Raw genomic sequence first — 13,028 nt, 5'->3', positions numbered from 1 at the left:
TCACTTCCTTGTTTGTCCTTGGTGCGTCACGTTTCATCAGCCAATAGGAAATGAGCACAAGTTTTTCTTTACGCTTTTTGACCACTAGGTGGCAGCATTGTCTTGCACACGTTGAATTTACATGGTTAATTCATAGGATCACGCAGTATACATTTATTTTTATAGTATAAAAATTATCTATATTTTAAATTTCTAGTATATATTTATATTTTATAGTAGCATATATATTAAGCCGAAAATTAAAACTCTTTAGGTAGACCCAGCAGGCTACCTAAACCCTATTTGCTGTTTATAATTAAGTCAACATCAATCAATATCATTATTCACCTTAGTAAAAGTAGCAATTCTAATCTATAATGATATAATACCTATATACAATACTACTAATACTAATTATGAGTGAAAGTACATAAGTCAAAGCTTTACTCAAGTAGGTTAAATGTACAAAAGTGTTCACAACAACATCGACTTAAGTACAAAAGTCAAGGTACTATTGCAGAATTGCCCCTTTTGGTATTATAATATTTTTATGCATTAACATGTCAGTGTCAAAGTTTTGCTTGGTGGAGGTGGGACCAGTATTTACAACGTAATATACCTTTGACTAGTTTGATTTGTAACCATATGTCAAATTTTATGAACTATAGTGTGAACATTTTAGACGAATATATTAAGAGTAATAGGTTAACAAAGGTCCTCCAAAATATAAGCTTTTTTATTTAAGTCTTATTAAGTTGCACAATATATATTTAAAGTATAGTAAATGGCTAAATTCAATATGTAACTTTCCATTGTTACTTAAAAGATATATTACGTTTCATGTAAATGTTTCAATTTACTTTTAGTTTCATATTAAAAACAGAAAATGAGGGACCACATCATAGTGTTCAATAGTAAAACAAAAAGATCTAAAAAATAAGAAGAGTGTCAAACAGGTCCAGTCAGGTTTATTTGTATAGTCAAATATCACTGTACATACAGTGTGCCGATGGGCTTGTCTGGCCCTGTATTACTGGAGTTCCCACACAAGGTGATCACTGGGGTAAGAAATAAGTTTAAAAAACAGTAGTTTTCATCTCTTTAGATGTTTACAGGAAGGAAAATCAATATTTAATGCAGCTTAGGAAATCTACTCAAGTACTATGTTTACACTTTGAGGGTACTTGTACTTCACATGATATCTGATTGTTACACTTTTTTGTACTACTACTCCAATAACACTCAAAATAAAATGTAAAGTGGGATTTGAGCTACACTGGAAATAACGTCATGTCACTGAACTCTGATTGTATTTACAGGGTATATGGTCCCGCCCTCACAGGGCAGATGTCAATCAACTGTTTGAACACACCGTCCTGAGAAGAAGTCTAATAAGGCAACATGGTTGAAGACACGTATGTGAGATGGATTATGTGTGATTTGACATATAGATACAAAGTTCATAAATAATCACTTAAAATATGTGACATTAGTACTGAACATATTTATTGTTGAGTTGAGTACTTTCATTATCCAGATGTTTTCAGCACAAAAACATAGACTGTATAAAAGAAGTGGACTTCGCCATCCAGACGTCGCCCATTTCCTGCCACTGACCGCTGTTTGAAGACTCAAATTTAACATTATGGCTGTCGCCATCTTGTTTTTTAGGGAGGCAGAAGTTATTGTACTTTGGCGACAGAAGCAAGGGGTTAGCAAACGCAAAGCTGTCTATGACAGGGCTGGTCAATTTGGGCACCTCTGACCTATAGAGTATACCTAATGCTTATTAGCTCACTAATAAGCTAGTTTCCCACAGAATGAGAGTCTATCTGTTATGGGGGCTGACTGGAGATGTTTATTTCTTAGACTACAGAGGCTGAGAGAGCTTATAGGACAGGAACTCGGTGCTTGCCACATTTCTGGTGGAAGAGTGAGCAGCAGGTAAATGTCAGGAAGCAGGTTAAATACTTAAAAGACCAGTGATTTTAAATATTTCTACACCTGTCATCTCCTCCGCAGGGGAAAGCCAGCAACAGTCATGATGCACCTGCTGCCACAAATAAACCCGTGTAGAAACACAAAACAAGCCAAGATTTTAATACTAGAAACAGTTATAGTAAAAACAGGTGCACAGACTTCTTGCATGGTCTGTTAGTAAAATAAACGTCACAGTAAGCCGTATTATTAGTCTGATATTTGCATGAAAAAATCCCCAAAAGGCTCCAACAACACAAACACGACTGTTACTCAAAGCAGCCAAGCCCCTAGTTATGCATTACTCAAATCCTTCATATTATTTAAACAGGTGAGTTAAAAATGTACCTTTTGCACAGTGGTTATGAACAGAGTAGTGAGCTACAGAGATGGAAACTGTTATTTGTGCCAGGCTTTAAACATGTTTAGTTCTGCTGTAAAGTTTGGCATCCTAATATGGGCCTCTATGGGGGAACTGCAGTTATTGGTTTAGTTGACATCTCTTTCCAATGTATGTAGATGGGAGAAAGTAATGTTGGTCAGACTGCATCATGTGACTTAGAAGTTGTATTTACACAGTTTTGCCGCTATTTCAGATTAGCTTCTCAGCCTGGTGCTCTTCTCGGGCACTCGCTGTAGTTGTGATAACTTGCAGGGAAACACCAGATTAAGATACGATAATACTTTATTGATCCCCAGGAGGTAAATTCGGGATTATACGTCAGAAGTCATTTTGGACTCTTGATAACTTGGATAATCTGCCCTTTCACACGTCCCTCACAGCGGGAGATATTCCCTGTTGGACGGAGAGGGATGTTTCTCATGCAGCAGGACTTGACGTAAAAAGTACGTAAAAGGTCCCCGCAACTGGCGAATGATTAGTTTGCAGACATCTTTGCTGTTGTAGACTTGGATGTTTTTAATCATCCATCCATGTGCCGCTCCAATAGCACATGTTGAATCTCCTCCATGCTAACAGGCAATCTGTAGTGTCGCTTACGTGATACCTTCATCTTCTTTGACTTTTAATGGCGGTTGGCAAACCAGCCTGAAGGTGCATTACCGCCACCTACTGGACTGGTGGCGTAGTCTAGTTACTTTTACAGTTTCCCGGTACTTTAGGCCGCCGTGGAAACGCAGAAAACAATGGGCCACAGGAACCATTTAGTTCCTTGAAGTGAAGTTCCTGGAACTTTTGGTCGAAAAGCAGCTTACGTATGTGTTTTTCATGACCCTGTCTATAGCGGTACACCGCATAGACAGTACGCTTACCGCCCTTGGCCGCGTTTCCCAGATTTGTTAAGAAGCTCTTAAGCGCTAAGAGCTTCTTAGGAGCGCTCTTAAGAGCGCTGTGAAAGAAGGACGTGTTTCCCAGAGTCGTTCTTAGCTTAAGAAGATCTTTCACTAAGAAGGAAATGTAAGATCAGCCTGACCCACTCTTAACAGCCTTCTTAGCGACCAAACGCTCACTGCAGCCGCGTCAGGGAAAGTTATATCTGACACTCAAAGGAATACTAAAACCATGCGTAATGATGAATGTGCGCCCACAGCTGCAGAACACTGACGCAAGAAAAACAATAGCATAAGAAGAAAAATAACGATATAAAAATAAAGAATTGCCCATGTGTTCCTGTAGCTACATAAATAAAATGAATCATTACTATCACTCATTAGGTTTTCACACACATTCGGCATCTGCATATGAGTTTACATTAGCTATAAAAACATCAACAACCCTGTGGTATTTCACAGATATCAGGGAAACCGACAGGTGTAATTGAACTCGGCTGGAACCTCATCAAGAGAGGCTCCACCTGCTAGTCTATATAAAGGCGTTGCTGAAGTCCACGCGTGTGAGACACCATGGCTGCAATACAGCATATTCTCGCTGCTAACCAACAGCGTCGCCGTGCGCGAAGCCAGATGGTTTACATAAATGCCTATGTGCGTCAGCACTTCTCCCCACTTAATGTGCTGTCGGACCGGGCTGTCCAGTCCAAGTACCGGCTTCCCCGTGTGGAGATCCAACGCCTCGTCACGCTAGTGTCACCACACATCCAGAGGGCAACCCGCTGCAATTTTGCCCTCAGCCCGGAGGTGCAGCTCCTGGCCGCGCTGCGTTTTTACGCAGTAGGGAGCTTCCTGGAGGTGGTGGGGGACGGCACCGGCCTCAGCAAGGCATCGGTTTCACGGAGTGTGGCAGCCGTGACACCGATCCTCCTGCGCCATGCCCGGACACACATCAGAATGCCCACCACACGGGACGAGGTCCGCCAGGTCCACCGTGGATTTCATGCCATGGCTGGGATCCCCCGGGTGATTGGTGTCGTGGATGGCACACTGATCCCAATCCACAATCCCTCTCTGGTGGATCCGTGCTGGATTGGGAGGAAACATTACGCTGCCATCAACACTCAGGTGGCGGTGGACCACGATGGCCTCATCACAGACATCGTTGCCAGGTGGCCAGGAGGCACACACGACAGCTTCGCGTGGGCCAACTCAGCTGTGGGGCAGAAGGCTGGCAGAGGAGAGTTCGGCAGGAGCATCTTCCTCGGGGACAGTGGCTACCCTCTCAGGAGTTACCTCGTGACACCGATAACCAACCCAGCAACACCACAGGAGGAGAGGTTCAATGAGGCCCACACACACACCAGGACCCACATTGAACGGGTGTTTGGCAGGTGGAAGTCTCGTTACCGATGTATCCATCGTTCGTCGGGGGGGCTGCGCTTGTCACCTGTGAAATGTTGCCGCGTGATTGTTGTCACAGCCATGCTGCACAACATGGCAGTGCGCGTTGGAGCAGATGAGCCGCCTCCTGTGGATGAAGATGGGGAAACATCGGAAGACGAAGCCCCCAACCCCGCCCCCCGCGAATCCCGAGCAGCACTCCACCAAGCTGGTGTCCAGACCAGAGAGGAGCTTGTGAATCTCTTGATGTCTATCAGCCCCTACCCCGTCACCACCAGTCACCAAGCACTGATATCAGCACCACCCTACTCCCAACATTAAACCCACTACCATCACACAACCCATATCAACTATCATGTATAGGGCTTGAAAGCTAGGAAATGACGCAAAATGATCCACACAACACATGGTTGAAAAGGAAAAGTAGTTTATTAAAAAAAACAGAGAAACAAAAAGCAGTGGCACCGCTGTCGTTACTGGGCGTCTGTATCTGCATCACCTGCAATGAAGGGAGATTGATTAGTGAAATTGAACGGGATACATTGTGCAATGCGGAGAAAAAAAAATTGAAATGCCCCTTACCTCCATCCTGGGGGAGAATTATTGGGACCGAGATGGAGGGACGGTTGAACTGCGCCTCGGCAAGTGCCAGCTGTCTCCGGTGCAGCTCCAACTTCTGGCGTTTGATCTGCACCATCTCCTCCTGGAGGGCAGTCTGTCTCTCCAGTTGGCCCTCTATCCCCCGCAGCACCGCCAGTTTCTCCCTCTCGAGACGCACCAGCGTCTCGCTGCAGGTGCAGGTCGTTATGGGGGGCCGCCCTGTTAAGCCTCCCCGCATGCGGACACCGGGCCCTGCTGGTTGGCGCGCAGGGACAGGGCTCGGTTGTGGGGGGTCGTCCTCTCCTGGGGACGTGTATGTCGCCGCTCTGCTCCCAGATGGCTCCTCCTCCTCCTCCTCCTCCTCCTCGCCCTCACTGTTTTCTGAGTCCCCCAGAAGATCGATGCCCCCACTAATGCCTTCAGAGGCCGTCTTTCCAATTATGGAAAGGACTTTTTCCTCGTCCGGAGTGAGGGTTGTAGCACCAGGTGCGCCACCACCCGTGCCCATGCTCTCTCGCCTCACCTTTGCACCTTTTTTTTTGGTTTGGCTTTGGAACTCCTGCCACTTCTTTCTTACAGCACCCCAGTCTCGCAGGCCACAGGGACTAGAGGGGGACATCTTTTGGGCTATGGCCTGCCAAATTCGGTTCTTTAATGCGATGTTTTTTTTGCCCTTTGTTCCCCCAAATAACACATCACGGTGCTGCCAGACCTCGTCCACTAATACGGCCATCTCCTCTGCGGTAAACGAGGGTGACCTCTTGTTTCGTTTGCTGGCTGCTTTTTCCATTCTCACATGTGTGTGCCTAGCCACAGGAGGGTATATATGCGTTAATGGGCTTGATTACTACTTGGATACACCTGTTAGCTGTGATCACACACACATGCGCGCGTAGCCTAATTGCACCTGTGTGTGGGGACCACAGGGTCTTGTGTGTGATTTATGCGCTGATAAAGTGGTGGGTGATCGATTTGCCTGGCATCGATTGATTTAGTTTCAGCACCACGGCGGTGGACAGCTCCCACTAAGAGCTTCTTAAGAAGCTTCTTTGGCGGGATCTTAGGAAGGCAGTTAAGAACGCGTCTGGGAAACACCCCTATCTTAGCGCTCCTTCTTAGCCGAACCCTTCTTAAGAGCCTTCTTACGTACTTAAGAACGATCGAATCTGGGAAACGCGGCCCTTGTTGGTACTCCATCACATGAATAAAACATGAACTCATTGTTACAGGATTTTACCTAAGTGATGTCAGAGATTTATAAATCGCTAACAGCAGTTGTTTAAGAATAAAAAACTCCCATGATCCCTCACTTCTTCATGGCCTTATCAAACTACATATTTTGTTATTGTTTTGATTGAGAGGCCGCTCCTATCAGAAATGACGTGATGTATGTTTAACTGAACTTTCCTGATAAAACGTATCAAATATTTTAAATGCAGGACGTTTGATTATCATTAGTGTAAACTTCTTGTTATCTCTGCGGTGTCATTTTGATTAATGTTGCTAATCTGACTGATGTAGTCCTGACAGCGGTGGTTTGCAGGCCGAGTCGTGCTGCTTTTATAGAGACTGTAACCACCCCTCCTCATCACTTGTTGCTGACGTTTCAGTGAGGTGTTAGCTGAGGAGGATTTTCCCTTCAAAAATTCCAGTATTCAGTTTTAAAAGATAAGAGAGAAAATGTGAAACAATCTTGTACAGCTGAGTGATGTTTTGTTTTCCTTCTCGTCCTGTCTGTCAGATTCACACAGAAGCTGCTCATCCTCACGTTATGTTGACCAACATGACACATCCATCATAAAGTCAGACGTCACAGCTTCCCTTTTCTCTTCCTCTGCCTGCATGCTGAATACCTGACTGTGTTCTCTTGGTAAACAGAATTTGACTGTGAATACACACCTGTTTTAAATATGTCATTTGGATGCTATCTACTCCTGTTGTTCCAGCCGCCCTCCTGTGTCTCTCTTCAGGCTGTAAACCCTGAGCAGAGCTGCTTTCACTGAAAATCCTAGACATGAATTACTCCGCTGTTAATCTTCTTTCCTCGTCAATGTGTCTGTCCTTGACTGCTCGCTGAAAGTAAAAAAAGAATCCAGTTCAATACAAAGACGTCACTTTTTATTGTAGAAACACTTTCCACTCAAACACGAGAAAGCCTTATTGCAGCATTTCCAAACCTGCATGGCATGAACCCCCATGATGACACTGACAACACGGCAGCCTCGTAAAGAGTTCAAGCAAAATACATGAGTAATGAATATTTGTTTTTCTTATTTCAGCAGCAAATATGTCCCTGCATCCTTCTATGTGACTTTAACAGCTCTACACTCTCTCATATTTATATCGAACATGCTCACACCCTTTGGCCGTTCCTCTCCCTGACGAGTGAGAGCAGACAAAAGACACGCCGCTTCAGAGCGACCGGCCTGAATGTTTATGAAGAGCTGTTTCTCTGTACTTTTTCTTCACCCTATAAAACTCACCAGAGAAGGTTGAAGATAAAACATTTAGCGCTCAGTGTTTCGGACAGAGAGATCTTTAGTGAGAGATCTTTACATGTGACCGCGTTTGAGTTAAATCAAGGCTGCAGCCACGTTAGCTGCTCTGTTAGACTGTAGACGCAGCTACATGCTAACAACAGCTAGCTAACAATCTAAGCATGCTAGCATTTGCACTAAAAAGAGAACCGCTGAGGTGATGGGAATGTCACTTCTTTCACTGTGCTCCTGAAAGGTCAAGTAAATAGGTCGTCCCCAAACCTCCAGTTGGGGAGTTGCAGTGGGTTCAAATTTTAGTGGGTTAAATTTGTAATCTTGAAGATCTCAGTTTCGTTCTCTTTGGCGGCACCTGTGGCGATTAACGGTAATTGCGGGAGCACACTTCCTAGATATCCAGACAGTGTTGCATGTGTGACGTCCTCGGTTGGCTCCGGTTGTAACTCTTGATTTTCCTCGCTGACGGTCGCTTTCCTTTTTAGACTGTTTGCCTTCATCTGAGCGTCGAGTTTGTTTTTATTTCTTTGGATCTTATTTCACTTATTTTTGAAGTTGTATCTGTAGTCATCGATCTTTTCTTTGTTTGTTCAGCCATAGTAGATTACTGTTTACTCGCAACACATGCAGAGACCGGAAAAGCAGCTGCTTAGCTCCGCCTACCCTCTCTGGCAGACCAACCACTGCTGGCTGATGGAAAACGCGTCACTAACTGGGCGCCGCTTGTGATTTTTTCCGCTAAAGTCGCACCAGACGCCAAGTCTGTAATACTGCAAATGAAAGGCCTTCATCAGTGGGCCATAGGCTCAGTCACCATTATGTTACCTCATTTGGTAATAGATAGTGACTTAAAGTAGATTTTAACTTAAAGATGTTTATTTAAATAAATGTCTGTTAAGTCACCATCTATCACCGCCAGAATGTGGCTGACCGCATCAGGTCAACGTGCGTCCTTATGAGGCCGATCACAACGTGTTTGAAAGCAGGTGCCAACTACAACTAAAACATCTCCGCCTCCTGCAGTTTGAGTGAATTTTATGTTTTTTTAAATAGATGGATGACACAGTTGAGAAAGTCCTACATTTAAATGGTTCATGGAACAAAATAAACACCCACAGGATTATATTTCTACCAAACCAAACCAGAGCAGTTATTCTCTGCTCCCTAGACGACATTTTTGTTGTTGCTCGCTCGACTACCTGAAATATTCCACCTCGTCTCGTTGTTTTATCAGGATTTATAGACTCCATCATGAGGTATAAATCAGGCTCGCAGACAGATTAACGTTGCTGCTGGTTTCCTGTTGGGAAGATCATTTCACTCTCTGATCTTCATTTCAGTTTGACGAGTTTGAGGCGCCGCCATAATTCGCATCATCGCCTCCATTAAGATCCGGAGAGTGCTGACTGACAGCTCGTACATCAGATTCAGACTCTTGAATCAACATCTAGATAGACCCGACAGGTTGATTTAGAGGAGCTCTGTTTCAGCTTGTGTGTTAAAGGAAGAACTAATGCACCAATTACCAACAATAATTTATACCAACATCCTTTTTTAGATGTTTAATGTGATATGGACAGAAAGAGTTTGCAGAGATGAAATGATGCAGGGGTTCTTAAAGTTGACACTCAAAGGTCAGCATCACATTGTTGTCAGAAGTCTTGAACGATTTTTGATCAAATAAGATTTAATCTACTTTCTAATAATTTTTAAACAACATACATTCAAGACATTTTCACTTCACCTTGGATTATTCTGCATAAAGTGTTCTATTCTGGACTCAACAACAACACAGTGTTTAACCTGGGCCTGGCCTCACATCCTGCTTCTACAGTGTTCTACACATGTCATCTTATTAGGGATAAACTAGCAAAACTACAAGCTATACAAGGTGTTTATCAACCTAATCTTTGTCTTAACCTATTTAAGATTTAAAGCTATAATAAGTAGGATTTTCCCTTGTGAGACCCTTCCCTCTGCATCTATTCTATAGTTTTGCTTTGCACAGGACGTTTTCAGGAGGGGCGCTGTTGTGGTTCCCTGAGCCAATCACAGCGTATAGGTGAGTGTGGGAGTGGTTCAAATTAGCAACTGGGCCCCATTCAGAGCGGCGAGCATGGCGAAAGAGCGATGCAGAGTTGGCCTTTTTGTTGGACAGGTAGGTGCCTCAAACCGTTTAGGACAAGCTAACCGGCGATTAGCATGATAGCACAAAGGTAACCGGCGGTTAGCATGCTAGTGTAACGGTAACCGTGATGCTGTCGGTGTTAGCTTGGTGGGGTGGGCCTGTTCTCGCACAAGAGAGTAAGAGTGAGCTTCTGGTGACGAAGAGCCCAGGAGGAGGGGCCCAGTTTGAATGTGTTGTTGACAAAATGCAGGAAAAATCCTATCTTTTTGGACCTCTGCTCTTTGTGTCTTCACTTCTGGCCCTGCTGCTGTAACTGTGACTAGACTAGAAACAGGTTTGTATAGAGACGGTCACAAACCTCACCAAAGCCTGCTCTGCTGCGTTCTGACGCCCACGCCCATTTTGGTCAAAGTGGGGTGTTTTTAGGAAGTTCCCACCCTACCAGAGCACTGGTAGGCTTAATTAACATCACATCTCCAATGATAAGGCTGGCATGAAATAGAGGTAGGTATGTCATATGGTGGCTTAAAGGTAGCGTAGGTGGGTGTATGGTCCCCGCTTCCTCCGGTTCATTTATTGAAGCATCCTAATGTAAGAGACCGAACCCCAAAATTCCTGAATGCATGGACTGTGTGAAAGAGATTACATTGAGTGCTTATAGCCAGCTTGATACTTGTGTGAATGTGACATTTAGTGCAAAGCGCTTTGAGTCAACCCACACATGCACGGGGAGAACATACAAACTCCACAAGGAAAGGCCCACTACGTCCGAACCAGGGTTCAAACTAGGAACCTTCTCGCTGTGAGGCGACAGCCCTTACCACCACTGTGCAGCCCCCATCATAACATTAAACTGGAAATATGTTCAACTAACTATGCTTAAATAAATTGTTATTGTAAAATTGTTATTTTGGCCCAAACCAGCATCTTTTCCTGAACCTTGCAGGTACTCTTGGTGCTAAACTGTTCTGTACAGTTGCAGTGTGTTAAGTTTAGGTAACAAAACTACTTGGTTCGGCTTAAGAAGGATCATGATTTCAGCTAAAATAAAATGTAGGTAATTTTTCTCCTGGGAGAATGGAAAACAGATTATCTGTAAAGGTCACAGAACTCGCAGGGTTTGAAACCATCTGGGTGAAATACATTTAGGCAGTCCTGAACGTGCATCAATCAATATAAGATTTCTTTCAAGACAGAAAATGTTACATTTCAAAACATAGTTTAAACCTAACACGAGGTATGAGAAGTCATCTTACGCAATTTACCACAACATTTATAGCGACTGCTAATTTCCACTGCCCGTCCCTAAAGTGGCCTTTTGAATAACATAAAACATGCTCAGTGGTGACACACCAAGTTAAACTAAGTGGTCCATATTTTTGACCTCTTGTCGAGAACAGCTGTACAACATGCCAGCATGTTCATATATGTACATATATACATACATACTATTTACACACAACAACGCGCCCCATCCCGCCCCCAGCCTCACACAACTTCATGATTTATTAGCTGTAAAAATGTCTTGAGTTTAATTTTAAATGTTGACTATTGTGGTCTGTTTTGAGTTCAGTGGGCAGCTCGTTCCACATGTTCGCTCTCTTTATAGAAACAGACGTCTGACCAGAGGAAGTGCATCAGCACGATGCTTTCCAGTTCCCAGCAGAAGAATTCCTCGTGGACGATCTGAAGGATGACGAGTAAACACTCGAGGGTAAGATTATCATGAGCAGATGAGATGTGGTCGTCCAAACTGAGCATGTTCAGGTTCTCCAGGGTTTGGAAGTGGTGAGATCTTACTGGCCTTTTGTCCAACACGGTTGTGTAACCTCTGCAGGGGTTCAGTCTCTGAAGAACTCAGCTCCAACACATAGACAGTATAAAAAGATGGACGACATGTCAGTTCCCTAAAAGTGAAGCCAAACCATCTCTATCGCCCCCTGCTGACTGGCTGCAGTACAGGTCATAAAGCCCGCCTCCTCCATGTCAACAGATGGGACATGAGTCAAACTATAAAATCAAAATACACGTCAAATACATATTTCTCAAACATGGTTTCTGTCATTATAGTTAGTTCTTATCATGCTGATTTACGTCCAAGTATTAAATTTTCTGACATGTTTATTTTTAATGAGTTATTTGATGCTGTAAAAATGATGATTGACAGCTCTGCTGACAAATACAGCTCCTGCAGTCGATCTGTTCAAGATTAGCAGAGTGGAGGATGAGCGGTGAGAGGAGACGTAACTAAAACAAGTTTCCATATCTGTGAATGTTAACCTCAGACCAACACAAGAAGCTGTTCTGCTGTTAAACACGCCGACATGAAGGAGCTCTGCCATTTTTCCGGTAAGTTAAATATACAGCTTATCCTGTTCAGGGTAGCGGGGGGGGGGGGGGGGGGGGCTGGAGCCTATCCCAGCTGTCATTGGGCGAAAGGCGGGGTACACCCTGGACTGGTCGCCAGTCAATCGCAGGGCTGACACATAGAGACAGACAACCTTTCACACTCACACCTACGGGTAATTTAGAGTCACCAATGAACCTCACGAGCATGTCTTTGGACTGCGGGAGGAAGCCGGAGTACACGGAGAGAACCCACACATGCACGGGGAGAACAGCAAACTCCGCACAGAAAGGCCCACTTTGTCCAAACCGGGGCTTGAACCAGTGACCTTCTAGCTGTGAGGCAACAGCGTGCAGCCCAGGGCTTGTTGTACAACAGTGAAAACAAAATGTTGCTGCCTTCTCGCGCAATTGGAGCCAGACGCTAGGCAGTAGAGATCGGCAGGTTGAGCCGTGGTTTTCCAGTCCTTCAGCTAACCAAAACACACATATAACAGATGGAAGGACGTTGCACAACGAGAGGAGGAGACGTGTCGTCCATCTTTACATAGGCTCAGAAACTTAACTGTTTGATTAACAGTTGATCTTAACATCTGCTTCAGTTGATTTAAGCTGTTTTGTATAGACACTTTAAAAGAAAAAATGTGTCAAACGCAAGTTTTGAAGCCAGTGTGTTATTCCTCCAGGTGCAAATGATGCTGTTATCTCAGTACATGTGATGTTTGCAGCTTCTCTTTGACACCATATTCCAAAGATTTAGCTCATCTAACAGAGAAAACGGAGCTAATAGCTTTTATAGTTTTGAGCAGAGA

The 13,028-nt window shown here is 44.2% G+C and overlaps 2 protein-coding genes across 2 annotated transcripts; one reads left to right on the top strand and one right to left on the bottom strand.

Annotated features, from left to right (window-relative positions):
- Nucleotides 1–3,879: 3,879 nt before the first annotated feature.
- LOC138611586 (putative nuclease HARBI1) lies at nucleotides 3,880–4,971 on the top strand. The gene has a single exon (XM_069684764.1). It carries the CDS (start codon nucleotides 3,880–3,882, stop codon nucleotides 4,969–4,971), a length of 1,092 nt encoding a protein of 363 aa, XP_069540865.1.
- A 152-nt stretch (nucleotides 4,972–5,123) lies between these two features.
- On the bottom strand, nucleotides 5,124–6,040 carry LOC138611585 (myb-related transcription factor, partner of profilin-like). The gene is made up of 2 exons (XM_069684763.1): nucleotides 5,233–6,040; nucleotides 5,124–5,149 (listed from the first exon to the last, which is right to left on the bottom strand). Exons 1-2 carry the CDS (start codon nucleotides 6,038–6,040, stop codon nucleotides 5,124–5,126), a joined length of 834 nt encoding a protein of 277 aa, XP_069540864.1.
- Nucleotides 6,041–13,028: the final 6,988 nt, after the last annotated feature.

Source organism: Semicossyphus pulcher, unplaced genomic scaffold (genome assembly GCF_022749685.1).
Source record: "Semicossyphus pulcher isolate SPU_LCO1_2020_fin unplaced genomic scaffold, fSemPul1.0.p SCAF_7, whole genome shotgun sequence".
NCBI lineage: Eukaryota > Metazoa > Chordata > Actinopteri > Labriformes > Labridae > Semicossyphus > Semicossyphus pulcher.
Note: the sequence above shows the minus strand (reverse complement) of the source record. Positions and strands in the feature narration are given on the sequence as shown.